The sequence below is a fragment of the Ailuropoda melanoleuca genome, chromosome 16, assembly GCF_002007445.2.
Source record: "Ailuropoda melanoleuca isolate Jingjing chromosome 16, ASM200744v2, whole genome shotgun sequence".
Taxonomy (NCBI): Eukaryota; Metazoa; Chordata; class Mammalia; order Carnivora; family Ursidae; genus Ailuropoda; species Ailuropoda melanoleuca.
In genome coordinates, this window is record NC_048233.1 from 77,934,122 (window position 1) to 77,949,917 (window position 15,796).

At 39.9% G+C, this 15,796-nt stretch overlaps 1 protein-coding gene across 1 annotated transcript; it reads left to right on the plus strand.

Moving 5' to 3' along the window:
- Positions 1 to 6,559: 6,559 nt before the first annotated feature.
- Positions 6,560 to 7,495, plus strand: LOC100473307 (olfactory receptor 1019). Its single transcript, XM_002926895.1, has one exon. It carries the CDS (start codon positions 6,560 to 6,562, stop codon positions 7,493 to 7,495), a length of 936 nt encoding a protein of 311 aa, XP_002926941.1.
- Positions 7,496 to 15,796: the final 8,301 nt, after the last annotated feature.

Below are 15,796 nucleotides of genomic sequence, written 5' to 3' on the forward strand. Positions count from 1 at the left end.
CCAGCCGCCCTGCGCGCGCGCTCCTGGAGCTCGCGTTCTAAGTCTGTTGTCTCGCGGGTGCCGTTCGCGGGTGCCGTCCGCGAGTCCGCCTGCTCCCCCGTGCAGGTGGCCCGCCAACCGCCAGCCGCCCTGCGTGCGCTCCCGGAGCTCCCTTCTCAGCCTGCTGTCTCAAGCGTGCGGGTCCGCGGTCTGTCCACTCCCCCTTGCAGGTGGCTACCGCTTCCCGGCGCCCTGACAGGGCGGCTCCCTCCCCCTTCTGTTTAGCTTCCGATATCTGTGCGCGGTTTCACGGCTCCCCGCTTCGTACCTCGATACTCAGCGCTGGAGATGTTCATTTGTAGAGATCCAGATGTATCTTCCTGCGTCTCAGGCTGATTCCGTGGATATTCCTGCTGGTCTGGTACCTATCCAGCTCAACTCAGGGGACCGGCTGAAAAAGGTGTCTCCTACTCCTCCGCCATCTTAACCTCAATACCAAGACTTTGGATTCTGAGTGAGGGGCTCCTCACTGGACCTCAGTGACTCCCACTGAGCTTCCTGATTCAGTTCTTTGATTAGGAGCCCATGGCACTGCTCTTGCCTGTGCTGTACGTGATGGCTGCTGGGTATCATTCAGGCCTTGCTGAGATGAATCCAGGAGCTCGCTACTACTGGATTAGCCATCTTTAAACCAGACCTTAATCCGAGAGAGTCTGGCATAAGGGTGGTATACGAGCACATAAGATGCATATGAGAGATGACATATGAATCGTTTTAGCTTCCCATTGCATGAAGAAAAAGGCAAATGAGCAGCTGTGTTTCGCTTTTGTTTCCCTCTTTAATCATTAAGTTTCAAGGACAGGAGAGTGAATTCCTTAGGGATGATAGTTCATCAGCTCTTCCAGTCTCCTGTGAGTGCAGAAATCACGTCACCTCTTTTCCTCTGGGGATAACGTGTGACTCTGAAACTTGGTAAGACCTCCAGCACACAGGAGCAGAGCTGGGAGAACGAGGAGCTCGGGCACAGCACCTGAGTGAGTCACCGTCTTCGGATTCCTCTCAGAATATGTGCTCTTTATAACCCATCAAGCGAAAAGGAGACAATCAACTTCTCACCAACAGGTAGAAAACAAGTCAAGACATAGGTCAGCATTGGGACAGATCGAGAAAGAGACGACCTATTAGGGGTGGAGCCTGCCCCTGCCCCCTGCTCCTTTGAGCATGGCTTTGCTTGGCTTCAGGTCCATGTCATTTCAAAATTTCAAAAGGAGACATGGACCATGGGTTTGGCTTTTAGGTGCCCTATAATAAGTACAAACTCAGAAAATGCTAGAATTGGAAAGTTACATAGAGTTTGAATTCTTCCCCCTATTCATTTCACAGATAAGGAAGCTGCATCTAGTGTGGGAATTCATTGAGCTTGAACAACTACTTAATGGAAAAAAATAAGACAACCAGGATTCCAGGTTTTCACTCCAGAATTCTTTTCATATAAACATGCAAAAGCAGCTGATACATAGAAATCTAAAATACATTTGTCCTGTATTGCTTCCATAAGACAGTACTTTTGCTGGTCTTTTTTTTTATATTAGAGGACTATGGAATATAAATTTATTTATTCACTATTCTATTTCTTTAAGAGTCAGGTCAGTTGAAGTTTAGTTACATGAGACTAAAAATCTATATATAAAGGTTTTCTTTTATCTTAACTCTGATTTTAAATTTGATAGCGTCATCTCTACTTGTTTTATCATTTAATAGAAGTGGTGTGAAATTAAAATCACACCGTCACTAAAGGTTAAAGCTATCCATGATACATCACATGTATGGAACAAGCATGGGAACTTTTTTTTCCCCCTGGGAGTTGTGAGCACACAATCATCTACTGAATTAAATCTTACGCAATTACACTTGTACTGATGACACAATTGCCAAATGCATTAAGCATTTAGCACATGACAGTCACTGAATTTAACACCAAATGATTGACTGATGATAGATATAGATGATGATAGCTAGATAGATAACTAGATGATAGATATAGATAGATAGATGATAGATAGATGATAGATAGATGATAGATAGATAGATAGATGATAGATGATAGATAGATGATAGATAGATAGATGATAGATAGATAGATAGATAGATAGATAGATAGATAGATGATAGATAGATAGATGATAGATGATGGATTGATAGATGATAGATAGTTGATTGATAGATGAGAGATAATAGATGATAAATGATAGATGATAGATAATAGATAGGTAATAGAATATACATATGTACTCTAACCAACTTTTTTGCAGAAAGTTACTAAGACACGCATTAATCTCATCTGTAAGTGAAAAGCTGAGCCTCTACAAAGATAAGTAGTGTGCTAGAAATCAAAAGTAGTAAGCGGCAAAGCCCAGATTTGTCTCTCCACTATAAGCGAGAACAGGCAGGGTGCTTTAGGATTGGTGAAACCCCTTCTCATATCCTTCCTCTTTTAACTGGAACCTTGAATTTATAAGGGAGGGAAGAACAACTTTCTGATCCCATTTTCCAATTCACTGAAATGAATTGGCGTGCACGTGCCCAGCTGCGGATCAGCCCTGAGCCCTGTGCTGAGTCTCTCACCCCTGAAACTCTGGCAGCCTGGCATCCAAACATCAAGCTGGATATTTGGGTCTGTCCCCTTCTCTATAAAATTGAGGTTAGACGGAATGAGTCCTCCCAGTTGCAGTAATAGGAATATTTTCCCTTTTTTTCTTTTAAAGGATTGTATTTATTTACTTATTCAAGAGAGGGTGGGAGCACAAACCAGGAAGGGGGGGAGTGGTAGGGGGAGAGGGAGAAGTCCACTCCCCATTGATCAGGGAGCCGAATGTGGGGCTCCATCACCGGACCCTGGTATCATGACCTGAGCTTAACCGACTGAACCACCCAGGTGCCCAGCTGTATAGCCTTCTGTAGGCTCTATTTCTCTCTCTCTTTTTTTTTTTTTTGATTTTTTTTGTTATATTATGTTAGTCACCATACAGTACATCCCTGGTTTCCGATGTAAAGTTCCATGATTCATTAGTTGTGTATAACACCTAGTGCACCATGCAATACGTGCCCTCCTTACTACCCATCACCAGTCTATCCCATTCCCCCACCCCTCTTCCCTCTGGAAGCCCTCAGTTTGTTTCTCAGAGTCCATAGTCTCTCATGCTTCATTCCCCCTTCTGATTACCCCCCTTTTCTTTATCCCTTTCTTCCCCTACCGATCCTCCTAGTTCTTATGTTCCATAGATGAGAGAAATCATATGATAATTGTCTTTCTCTGCTTGACTTATTTCACTTAGCATTATCTCCTCCAGTGCCGTCCATGTTGCAGCAAATGTTGAGAATTCGTTCTTTCTGATAGCTGAGTAATATTCCATTGTATATATGGACCACAGCTTCTTAATCCAGTCATCTGTTGAAGGGCATCTCGGCTCCTTCCATGATTTGGCTATTGTGGACAATGCAGCTATGAACATTGGGGTGCATATGGCCCTTCTCTTTACACTACGTCTATCTTTGAGGTAAATACCCAGTAGTGCAATGGCTGGGTCATAGGGTAGCTCGATTTTTAACTTTTTAAGGGACCTCCACACTGTTTTCCAGAGTGGCTGTACCAACTTGCATTCCCACCAACAATGTAGGAGGGATCCCCTTTCTCCACATCCTCTCCAACAATTGTTGTTTCTTGCCTTGTCTATCTTTGCCATTCTAACTGGCGTAAGGTGGTATCTCAGTGTGGTTTTGATTTGAATTTCCCTGATGGCTAATGATTTTGAACATTTTTTCATGTGTCTGTTAGCCATTTGTATGTCTTCATTGGAAAAGTGTCTGTTCATATCTTCTGCCCATTTTATGATTTGTTTATTTGTTTCTCGTGTATTGAGTTTGAGAAGTTCTTTGTAGATCTTGGATACCAGTCCTTTATCTGTGGTGTCCTTTGCAAATATATTCTCCCATTCCGTGGGCTGTCTCTTAGTTTTTTTGACTGTTTCCTTGGCTGTGCAGAAGCTCTTTATCCTGATAAAGTCCCATAAGTTCATTTTANCACAAGTTCACTTTACCTTTTGTTTCTCTTGCCTTTGGAAATGTGTCATGAAAAAGGTTGCTTTGGCCAATGTCGTAGAGGTTGCTGCCTATGTTTTCCTCTAGGATTTTGATTGATTCGCTGTCACTATCAATTAGCTTGCAGCTTCTAGATTCTTAGAAATGGAATCACATAAGGTACATTCTTTTATCTAGCTCTCTTCTCTAAAACTAGTTATTTTGAGATTTATCCATCATGTCGCCTGTATCAATCATTTGTGTCTCTTAATTGTTGAATAGTATTCTGTTTTATGGACATACTAAAATTTGTTTATTTTATTACTTATGGATGGGCCTTTGGGCTGTTCCCAGGTTTGGTTTTTTGTGGGGGAAATGGCTGGATCAAACGAGAGGTACGTGTATGTTTATTTTTGTACTGCAGCAGTGTTTTCCAAAGTGGTCGTACTGTTTTACATTCCAAGCAACAGTGATGAAATTTCCGGTTCTTCCACTTCCTGGTCAACACTTGGTATGGTTCATCTTTTTAAATTTTAACCATTCCAACAGATGTATAGTAATATCCCACTGTGGTTTTAATTTGTGTGTCCTGATACAAAGGATTTGAGCATTTTTCATGCATTTATTTGCAATCCATATGTCTTCTTTGGTGAAGGGTCTGTTCAAGTCTGGCGCATTCCTTTTGGGTTGTTTGTATTCTCATTAACGAGTTTCAAAGTTCCTTCCATATTATGAGTACAAATTCTTTATGAGAAATGTATTTTTCAAATAATTTCTCCAAGATTTCTCTTTTTATTCTGTTTCCTAATTGACCTAATGTGTGAAATGACGCACACTTTCACCACATGTTACGAATGAGTCGAAATGTATTTTTTAAACTATACACTCTCAGGCAAATATATGGTATTGTTTATCCATTATTAGACCCCTTCTTCATTGAAGCTGATTATATCTATGAAGAAACTGAAAGATGGTAGCACTACTTTTAACCTCCCTAGGATTTAAGATAGGCTGTTATAAATGTCCATGTCCCTGTGAAAGATATTATACTACTCTGCTTTCTTGTCTTTCTTAAGCAGTAAGCCAATTAGAGGAGATATAGTCTGACTTCTTCCACAAATTTAATAGAGAATTCTACTTATCTCTAGAGTACTGCATGTTCTGGCTTGATTTGGAGTGGTTTGGTTTGATTCGGTGTGGTTTTGCCCACTTCCTTGTTACAACCCTTCAATGGACCAAATATTCATCCAACCACAAAGAAAAAAAAAAAGCTAATTCATGCTAATGTCTGACCACAGAGTTGGATAATGCTTTCTCTATCCCCTCTGAGTGAAGGATGCTGAATCTTAACTCTGAACTGAGCTATGTAACAACATGTTGGCTAAGCAATAGAATTGTCCAAAGACACCGAGGTGTTTTCATCCTGATTATGCCCCATGCCAAATCCCTAATTCTAAATATTAGGGAAATGAAAGGACTAATTCTGTGTCCAAGCACAGGCAAGNTGATAGGCAAGACAGGAAAACAAAATGCAGGTGCAAAAATAAAGAGATGTAAGCTTCATTAAACCACATACGCACAGAGACAATAAAGTGAAGTGAACCCTAGAGTCAGACAGACCCAGCTCCGCTACTTACAGGCTCCTGACTTTGTTGAAATTACTTAATGTCTAGCCTTATTGTTTTCAGGTATAAGATAGAGATAACGGTGGTACCTATTTCACAGAGTTGTGAGGATGAAATTATATAATGTGTAGAAGCACTCAAAGTTCCGGCCAATAGTTAACACGCAGTAACTCCTGGCTATTTAAAAATTATTATTGCCCACTGCCTTTTCTAGTATTGCTCACCTTCTGCTCCAAGTATTTTACTTTCTCTGTGTGTGTATGTGTGTGTGTGTGTGTGTGTGTGTGTGTGATGTGTTATAATTTGAGATTTGAGGCTTTTTCAGTTTTCTTTTTGTGCCTACCTGCAAAGAGAGTTACTGTTTATTCATTTTCTGTGCCCATAATTGCTTTGTTTTAGAAAGAAGGAAGGGATGCTCAAAACGGTCCTTTACTAGTTAATGAGGCAGATANTGTGTGATGTGTTATAATTTGAGATTTGAGGCTTTTTCAGTTTACTTTTTGTGCCTACCTGCAAAGAGAGTTACTGTTTATTCATTTTCTGTGTCCATAATTGCTTTGTTTTAGAAAGAAGGAAGGGATGCTCAAAACGGTCCTTTACTAGTTAATGAGGCAGATAATTGCCCAGATCACATCAAACAATTGGTAGCATGTGATAAACTGCCTCCGAGCACCAAGGTCTATGGAGATGCAGAATTTGCCATCCCCAAGATGCTAACATCTTCTAGTTTGTCTGGGCACCTGGAGAGGACAGTTACCCATCACTTCCATTAAAGTCTTTTGAGTTATCCTATGGGTCATAGAATCTGATTTCTGGGAAGATTTTAAAAAATCATTTCAAACAAAAAAACAAATCCAGGCACACACAAAATTGAAGAGATGGATAAAGAAAACCACTCGGTGGTGACGGAGTTTGTCTTTACGGGCATCACTCAAGACCCTCGGCTGCAGATCATCTTCTTCATGGTCTTCCTCTGGGTCTACCTGGTCAACGTGGTAGGGAACGTTGGTATGATTATCCTGATCGTAACAGACACTCAGCTTCACACACCCATGTACTTTTTCCTCTGCAACCTCTCCTTCGTTGACCTAGGCTACTCCTCAGCCATTGCCCCCAGGATGCTGGCTGACTTCTTAACAGAGCACAAAGTCATCTCCTTCTCTAGCTGTGCCACCCAGTTTGCTTTCTTTGTAGGTTTTGTGGATGCTGAGTGCTATGTCCTGGCTGCCATGGCCTACGACCGTTTCGTGGCCATCTGCCGACCCCTCCACTATAGCACTCTCATGTCCAAGAGAGTCTGCTTGGCTCTCATGCTGGGCTCTTACCTGGCTGGCCTGGTAAGTTTAGTGGCCCACACTTCCCTCACCTTCAGCTTGAGTTACTGTGGTTCCAATATAATCAACCACTTCTTCTGTGAAATCCCACCCCTCTTAGCCCTCTCTTGCTCAGACACCTACATCAGCGAGATCTTGCTCTTTAGTCTGTGCGGCTTCATTGAATTCAGCACCATCCTCATCATCTTCATCTCCTATGCTTTCATCCTCATCGCCATCATCAGAATGCGCTCCGCCGAAGGCCGCCTTAAGGCTTTCTCCACCTGCGGGTCTCACCTTACTGGCGTCACCCTTTTTTATGGCACAGTCATGTTTATGTACCTGAGGCCAACATCCAGCTACTCCCTGGACCAAGACAAGTGGGCATCTGTGTTCTACACTATAATCATTCCCATGCTGAATCCCTTGATCTACAGTTTACGGAACAAGGATGTGAAAGCTGCTTTCAGAAAACTAATTGGAAAAAAATGTCAAGAGTAACAAAACATGAGAATTTCTTACTACCGCAGGTCAGTGATCGTGGTCAAAGGGCGGTGGCAGAAGATAGAAAATGCAGATGACTTTCTAATAAACACTACTCAGATACCATGTACTTGCTGCATCAATCTTTAATTCTGTAGGGTTTTCTAAAACACTTAACATTCTGATATGAAGGAAATATAAATTAATATTTTTGGAAAGCATGCTGAGCTAGATGCATTTGTGTTTTACTTGACTTTGGCTCACCTGTTGCTTAGAAACAGAGACAACTTGAAAGGGGAAATAAAAAACCAATCACTCTATAGTACATTTTTTCAGGGTCATGAGGAATGACTGATCCAAATGTCGAAAATTACTCTAAAAGCAAGTCAGAGAAAATGTAGTTAAATATGCGGGGAATGGAGCTGGTATGAGAGAAGGCCTAACTCAGCCCAGGAGCTCTCCATTCATATATTCAGCCAAATCTTCTATATGCTAAATATGTGCCAGGTTCTGAAGGATACAAACGTAAGACCTGCATTGGCCAATGAGGAGTTTGTTGTGTTTCCAGTTACTGTACTATCTCTCTGAAACTGCTGCCACCAATGACCAAATCATGAGCTATGCAAAGCCCAAGAGTGAGAGCTGCAGACTTAGGCTCTGCTGTTAACTGGGTGTCCTCAGGTTTCCCTTCGGTCTACTGGTTGGTTTCACCTAATAATGACTGGATCTCTTTGGTCTCCTCTGCCTAATATTCAAAAGAGGTGGGCGTCTGGGTTTTGTTAACTTCACATATTGACGTCATTTTAACCTTCAGGGAAGTAGGGACTCAGGGATCCTAAAAAGATATAGTTTGGAACAATCCCTGAGGCCAATTTTAGCCGGAGTGTAATGTCCATAGGATTAGTGTCTTACTCCTCTGATCCCAAATCCCCTATGCCTTTCTCTCCCTCTCTTCTATACTACCTTTTTATAAGATTTTATTTATTTATTAGAGAGAGAGCATAAGCAAGAGGAGTGGCAGAGGGAGAGGGAGAAGCACACTCCCCACTGAGCAGGGAGCCCAATGCAAGGCTCGATCCCAGGACCCTGAGATCATGACCTGAGCCTGAGCCAAAGGCAGACGCTTAACCCACTGAGCCACCCAGGCACTCCCATCTCCCTCTCTTCTAATATTAGTTAAACCCTAGTCTTTTCCTAAGGTGCCAGGAGTCTTCATGCTTTCCACCATTATCCCCAGGCCCTTATCCGAGAATAATTTCATTAACCCTGAGGTATCAATGACTAACAAGAGAAGAGACAAACTGCCTCTGCATGTTCTCAAGGCTACAAATCTTGACTTTTTAAGTCACAAGAGTGTCAGGTATCAGCAGCAGGTGAAGGGGGCAGACTGAGATGGGGGAAAGCCAAATTTTTCTGATATGCTAAAATTCCGTCACACCATCAGTTACAAATACTTCCAAGCAATAATGTTCTTATCTCCCCCCTTCCCGCAGTGCAATATAGTCAAAGGTCAGGGAAACACGTCCTAAAGTGTAGAGTGTCCCCATTCCTTGTGAAAGGCACCAAAAAGTTTTAGGATAAAAGACCCAGGATTTACCAGGCTTTCTAATGGGTATCATTATACATGAGATGAAATTTACCTGGTGCAAAATTGCACAGCCATATCATGAATTTCTAAAAACATATTTTTGGTGTCACATTATGAAGAAAGTGCACAACTAATAGTCAGATGTACAGGTGGCAGGCCAGAAACCATCCAGAGACTTAGCTTTTGGTGTCTTTTTTTTTTTTTTAATAATCTAATGTGCAAATCTACATGATGTGTGAAAAATAAGAAAAGAGAGCTTTCCTATCTCATTAACTACAAACCAAGTGTACATTACAATTGAAAGCATAGTTGCCTTAGAATCAGGAAGAACTTTGAGTCCCATTTCTGCATCTCTATGCAGTGACCCACCTGCTGGAGGATGAATTTTTTCGTAATTGATTGTTGTATCCAAAGTTAATGATAGAGTCAAAAACTTTCCATTCTGACTAATAATGGTAAATATACAGGCTTTGGACTATTTAGAAAGAAGCCCTCATGTAGGTTCTGCTATTTTCTTGCTCTGTGACCATGGGCAAGTTACTTAATCTCTATCAAACTAAGTTTCTTCAACTATTAAATAAGAATAATAATGCTTACTTTCTAGCATTTTTCAAAGGATGTGCAAAGATCTCTGTAAAGAATCTGTCACATGAAAGATAATAAACATTACTTGCTTCTATTTTTCCTTCAGTTATATGTTAAATATCTATGATTCTGCTATCAATGTGATGCAATATAGTGAGGAAACTCATTTTTTTTCATGTAATTGGTGGTGGAAGTATGCATATCAAATTTATAATGGTGAGAAAAAGATAGAAGTTGGGTCACCTTAGTCTCCATCCCACTCCCAGCAATAATTATGTCAGATAAATACCCTAATGTCTCTGCACCTCGGTCTTCATCAATAAAATAAGCACTAGTATTTACACCTTATCAATCCTATTAGTTTGCTCAAATAAGTGATAAATAAATGCCTTATGTTTTAAAAGGCCTGAATGCTCTTCCATACATGACTTTGCCCAGTGATAAAATCATAGCCAAGGTAAATATGTCAATCATATCCTCCAGAATAGACTACAAAAATCACATTTTCTGGGTTTATTTATTTTATTTACTTATTCGAGAGACAGAAAGAGAGAGAGAACAAGCAGTGGGGAGGGGCAGAGGGAGAGAGAGAGAGAGAGAAGCAAACTCCCTGCTGGGCAAGAATTCCCGATGTGGGGCTCAAGCCAAGAGCCCAGAGATCATGACCTGAGCTGAAGGCAGATGTTTAACTGTCTGAGCCACCCAGGCGCCCCCCAAATTACATTTTCTTTAACCAAAAAGACTTTGTACTCATTCTACTGGGAGCTTTGAAAGCAAACATTGACGCAGAAGTGGTTAAGAGGGAAGGTGTCAGAATTAGATAGAGCTGAGGTTAAATTCTTCTCCCCCCAGTTTCAAGCTACGTGACCTCAGCCGAGATTATTTGTTTTAAACATTCTGCTTAAGACTTGGTGGACAATATATATATTACATATATATACTGGCTTCAAGGATTTGACCTCCATAGGGAGATAAAATAAATGCAAATGTCTTGTACTGCAGGGGGGGGAAACTGCCCAAAGAGAATTGCAGACAATGTGTTGTAGAGACTCACACCTGAAAGGCAGCATTTCTTCTTGGGAGATCAGGGAATTTTTATGGAGAAGGGAGCATGTGAGTTATTTTGGGAAGCAGAGCCCAGAAATTAAAGAGGGAAGCAAATGTAGTGGGGAATGGCAGAAGAAAGAAAGTGAACAAAGGCAAAGAGATTGGAAAGCAGGGGACAGTTCCATGGGCCATTTTGCCTGGGTGTCTGTGGAAGGATTTGGTGGTAAAGCTGTAATGTTGGTCAAGATCAGACACTAATTTAGAAAATTTATTGCTTGGGGAGTAGGGAGTTTATCACTTGTGGATTCAAGAGAAGATTTCCCTTCATTCCTTGAAATTCTGTCCCTATCCATTGCCAGAGCAACCTATGGGGAAACCAGTATAACAACATGGCCTTCAGGTTGGTAAATTCAAGTAGATTCTGGCAACTTCAGACAGGTTTAGTGACCTAAGATGGTGTGCTCTTCTTAATGGAGCTTGGATAAAACTCTCATATTTAGCTTTATATCTGGTCTTCTCTTAGGGTAAGGATCCAAGCTGAAGTCCCTGCCTTAGAGAGAATACCTGGAATAACCAGGGTCTGAGATTCCTTATCTCTCCCACAGTTATCCCTCTTCCTTAACTCAGGAGCTATAACATTGCCAAAATCCTTTGTTTGGCATTCCAGGCCTTCACCCTTAAACCACCTCTCTGGTATTATTCCTTCCTGCTCTCTTTGGACAACAGATTCTCCTACAAAACTATTTCTTGAGTGGCACTCCAATTTTTCCCCCCCTGTATCCTTCTAATGCCTTCTCCTCTCCACTCTATGCTTCCTTAATAGTCTCAGCTCCGTATCTCAGAACAGCCAAATTCCTCTCTTCTTTCAAAGACCAGCTCAAATACCACTCCTTGAAATGCCCTCTCTCTGAGCTGCTGGACTGCTAAAAAAAACCCGCACTCTTCTGAACAGCAGCCTCTAATTTATAACTTTCTTATGGTTGTGAGCATGGATATTGTAGTTATACACATACATGTGTAAATGCCTCAAAGGCAGACACGATAAAATATGCACCTGAGTTGCCCCATAGCAATAATGAGGTCATAACAGACACTGAAGGAGAAGCAAGTTTATGAAAAGAAAGGTGTGAGATGAACTATTTATTGGCTTGACTGCTTCTCACAGCTACATGCGCTGCAAAAACGTGCAACCACTTGAGGGCTCTGGAAGCCGCTCTACTGGAATCTGTGTTTAACTCTGTTTGATCAAGTGTCAGTGAGAAGAACTAGCCTCTTCATCGGACCTGGTGCTAGGAGGCTGGAGTGGGAGTCCCTGAGAAAATCAACACTATGAATGGCATCCACACATGACATCTGAAATTCTACATTTTCAGCTTCATCCCAGCCACTTCCTTCCACATCCCACCTCCCAGAAGGTCAAGTCACATTGAACTCAAGGATACCATGAAGTCTCTCCCTTTGTATACTTTTGCAAATGCCAGTCCTATGCCTCCAAGACCACTAACCCACCTAGAAAACACCGTTTTATGTCACACATCAATCATCACTTCTGCAAATCATTCCTGGGCTCACCTCTTCTCATCTGCAAAATGGCACCAGTAACACCTACTCTGTGGGGTTGCCGTGAGGATGAAGAAGGGTACTCGCACTCAGTTGTCCCTCTCGTGCAGGACAGTTTTCTTTTTGTCTATTATTCTGGAGTAAGTATTAGTACTGTTACTTCTTACTCTTAAAAAAAATGCCCTAGTTCAGATATTAAAACATAAGAAAAGCCTAAGTAATGCCTTTAAGCACTTTAGGGCTTAATAAATGGCAGCTTTCTTCTGTGCTAGAGAAGTACTGGGTACATACTTTTTCGATATAAAGGCTTCCTTGGTACACTGTGAAACTTTAAGGTAGTCTTATCTCTTGTCCTCAAGTCCTTGGATATAATAAGTGAGTAATAAATGCTCATTGAACAAATGAATGACCACGCTTTTCTGGGCTAGAGAATGACCAGAACCTAGTCCCAACTCTGGGCCTTGGGAAACCTACCCAAAATATGTATAAGATCTTGAAAGTCATAGGACTACATTATTGGCCCTATATTTTAAGATGATAAAGCTGGAGTTATAAAAGTTTAAATGGCATGCCAATGTTCTCTTGGCTTATAAGAAGTAGAGCTGGGATTGGAACAAGAGTTTCTGAGTCTTAGTCCAGTGTTCTATAAAGTAGGGAAATGTGCAGCCTTAAAGAAAGGGACCGGCATAATCAGAACTGGGAACCTGTATAAAGGTCTGGTTTGTTGCTATATTCCGTCTGATGGTTTGATTAGATTGATTAGTCAGAATTGTATTCCGAAGCATTTATTGAAAGTTTCTCATTTGTCTATGACCACAGTGAGCTGAATCTTTGCAAGATCAGATGGGCTGGACGACTCACTCTATCTTGGAGAAGTGAAGGAAAGAGGCAAAATAGGAGATGATATAAAAGAAATAGGTCAGCTTTCAGATCATGCTGAAAGAATGGTATCGAGGAAGAATGATCAGTTTCACCATGACTTTCTTCCCGTTCAGTATTTTACAATCCTCATACTTACTGACTGGAATACTAAATTAATGTTTTTCACTTTAAGGAGAAAGATACTCATTAAGAAAGTTGGTAACATGACCTGTGGCAACAGTGTGTATTATATCCTCTGTACCTATGGGAATGATATTAAAACCTTTCAACAGTGCATTATTATCCTTAAAAAAATCAACCAAATCCAAAAAGTGAAACTATAAAGCCATTTCAGAAGAAATTCTGACAGGTTTATGATATTATAAATTTCAAATTTATAATGAATCTATTCCAGAGAAGACAAAGTTAGCTAGATATAGATAGAGACAGAATTGATTGATACTTAAAGATGATCTACTCCGACAACAGTCTTATTTTGTAAATGAAGGAAATCAGGTTCACCGAAATGGAATGACTTCTTCATCGGAGCATAGCTAAATTAAAACCGTGAAATTATAACTTCGTTATTCTCATTCCAAATGTAGTCTCTTATAATACACAATAATACTGACTAGTCAAGTCCTGAGAGAATGTAGCTCATGGCAATAGTCCATTCTCTAATTATTTTGTTTACTCTAGGCTTTAATTTTATTTCAATACGAACAAAGTGCTTGTTAGTACTTACCCTATCTATACTGTCATCTCGTTATCATAATCCCAAACAAATGTAGGAAGGAAATAATTCAATAGGACATTTGATGTTGTGAAGGACCAATAATTGCTGAGTTCACCATTATTTGTGTTAATCTTAAAATTAATTGTTGTTTGTTCTAGCAATGATCGTAGAATTACCAGTTAAATGTCTTTAAGTGTTACATTTTCCTTTTCTGTCAAAAGAAGCAAGCCTAGGAAAGGAAGAAAGCTTGCTTGAAAAGATCCAGCTGGGTGGGTAAGAAACTTCGGGTTGCTGGAGGGTTGCTGGGTGGGGGAATGGGGTAATGCGGTGATGGGCATTAAGGAGGGTACTTGATGTGATGAGCACTGGGTATTGTATGCAACTGATGAATCACTAAATTCTACCCCTGAAACTAACAATACAATATATATTAACTAAACTGAATTTAAATAAAACTTTTTTTTTTAAAGGAAAAGAAAAGTTCTAGCTAGGCACTAGGATAGGGTGTGGGCTGTTTGGATTGCATTCTTATTCTTCATTCACCTGACTCCAAATTACTGATCAAAACACACTAGTCAGAATGAATTGATTAGGCCAAGCAATTGGTCTAAATAAATATTTTTAGAAAAAATACACAAAAATACTCTCTTCCATTTGTTTATGTGTTCCGGCTTTGTGTCTCCCCATAAGAATTGTTCTGCAATTTTTTTTCTGTCTTTTTAACTAATTCACTCATTTATAGAGCTGAGAGGTAAGATGGATTCATAATTTTTGCAAAACAAAAAATAAACTTTCCATTTGTTGCATCTTCAGGCATTTCATGTCCCTTCTTCAAAATTAATTTAATGTTGTTTCTAATTCATAAACAGCCAACTAAGCATGTATTTCTTATTTGATAGTAACTGAGGGAATTTTAAATGCTACTTCTCACTTTAAATTGTTCAGAAGAAAATTGATTAGAAGTACATGTTTCTAATCCTCATTTGTGTGTTAACCAAATACATGTTACATAAAGTCATTTGTATATTAAGGCAAATGTACAAGAAAAGCTCCCTGCTATGTAATGAATCTGACTAGTTGGTTACTGATTTTGCTTTGTACTTGTTAAGTCAATTTTAAACCAATGAGGTCCACTTTACCTGTATTCCGTCAGACACACTTCATTTACTGATTGCGTAGGACATTCATATTTAGGTGGAAGAAATGGTGGCATTTTAGTTGTTGAATATCTGTGAAAGTGAATTACACTCTTTTTATTTTACTCTAAATTGTAAAACAACATCTGAGAAAATTTTAGAAACAGGATATCTAACTTAATAACATGTTAATCAAAGGCCATATTTAATCTTAATAATGCTAATTATTTTTTTTCTATTCTCTTAATTCAAAAAATAGTTCTTTTTAAAGATACCACTGGTTGAAAAGCTTGAAAGCACAGGAAATATTCATTTCCATATATTTGTGAGATATATATATATTCCACACAGCAACCAGAAAACCTTTCAAAAATGTAAGTTGTGTCATATCATCCTCCTTCATAATACTTACATTTTACTAAGAATAAATCTTTATTCCTAATGCAGTCATCTCAGCCCTGCACGGTCTGGCTGCTGCATGAAATTTAAACGAAGCAATATTTCGATAGTTTTGTTGCAAAACAGGCCTATATGTAAAGGGGTCAAAATTGGTCTCAACCACAAAGTAGATGCAGTCTTGTTTCCTTGTAAACTACAAAATTAAGACGGATGTGAAATGTTACATCCAAAAACCCTTATCTGAAGTTTTCTATTTGAGTTTAAAATTCAGAATGTTTCTCTATATGGAGATGTTTTAGATCCTCCAGACCAGATTAAGATGTTTCATCCTATAGTTATAATTTCAAGCAATTAATTTCAGATAGTCTGTGATTTTAGAGAACCAAGATGTCTCAGGGAGTAAGCAA

What these genes read in the sequence shown, in the direction of transcription:
- LOC100473307 (XM_002926895.1), top strand. Translation starts at nt 6,560, where the DNA reads ATGGATAAAGAAAACCACTCGGTGGTGACGGAGTTTGTCTTTACGGGC.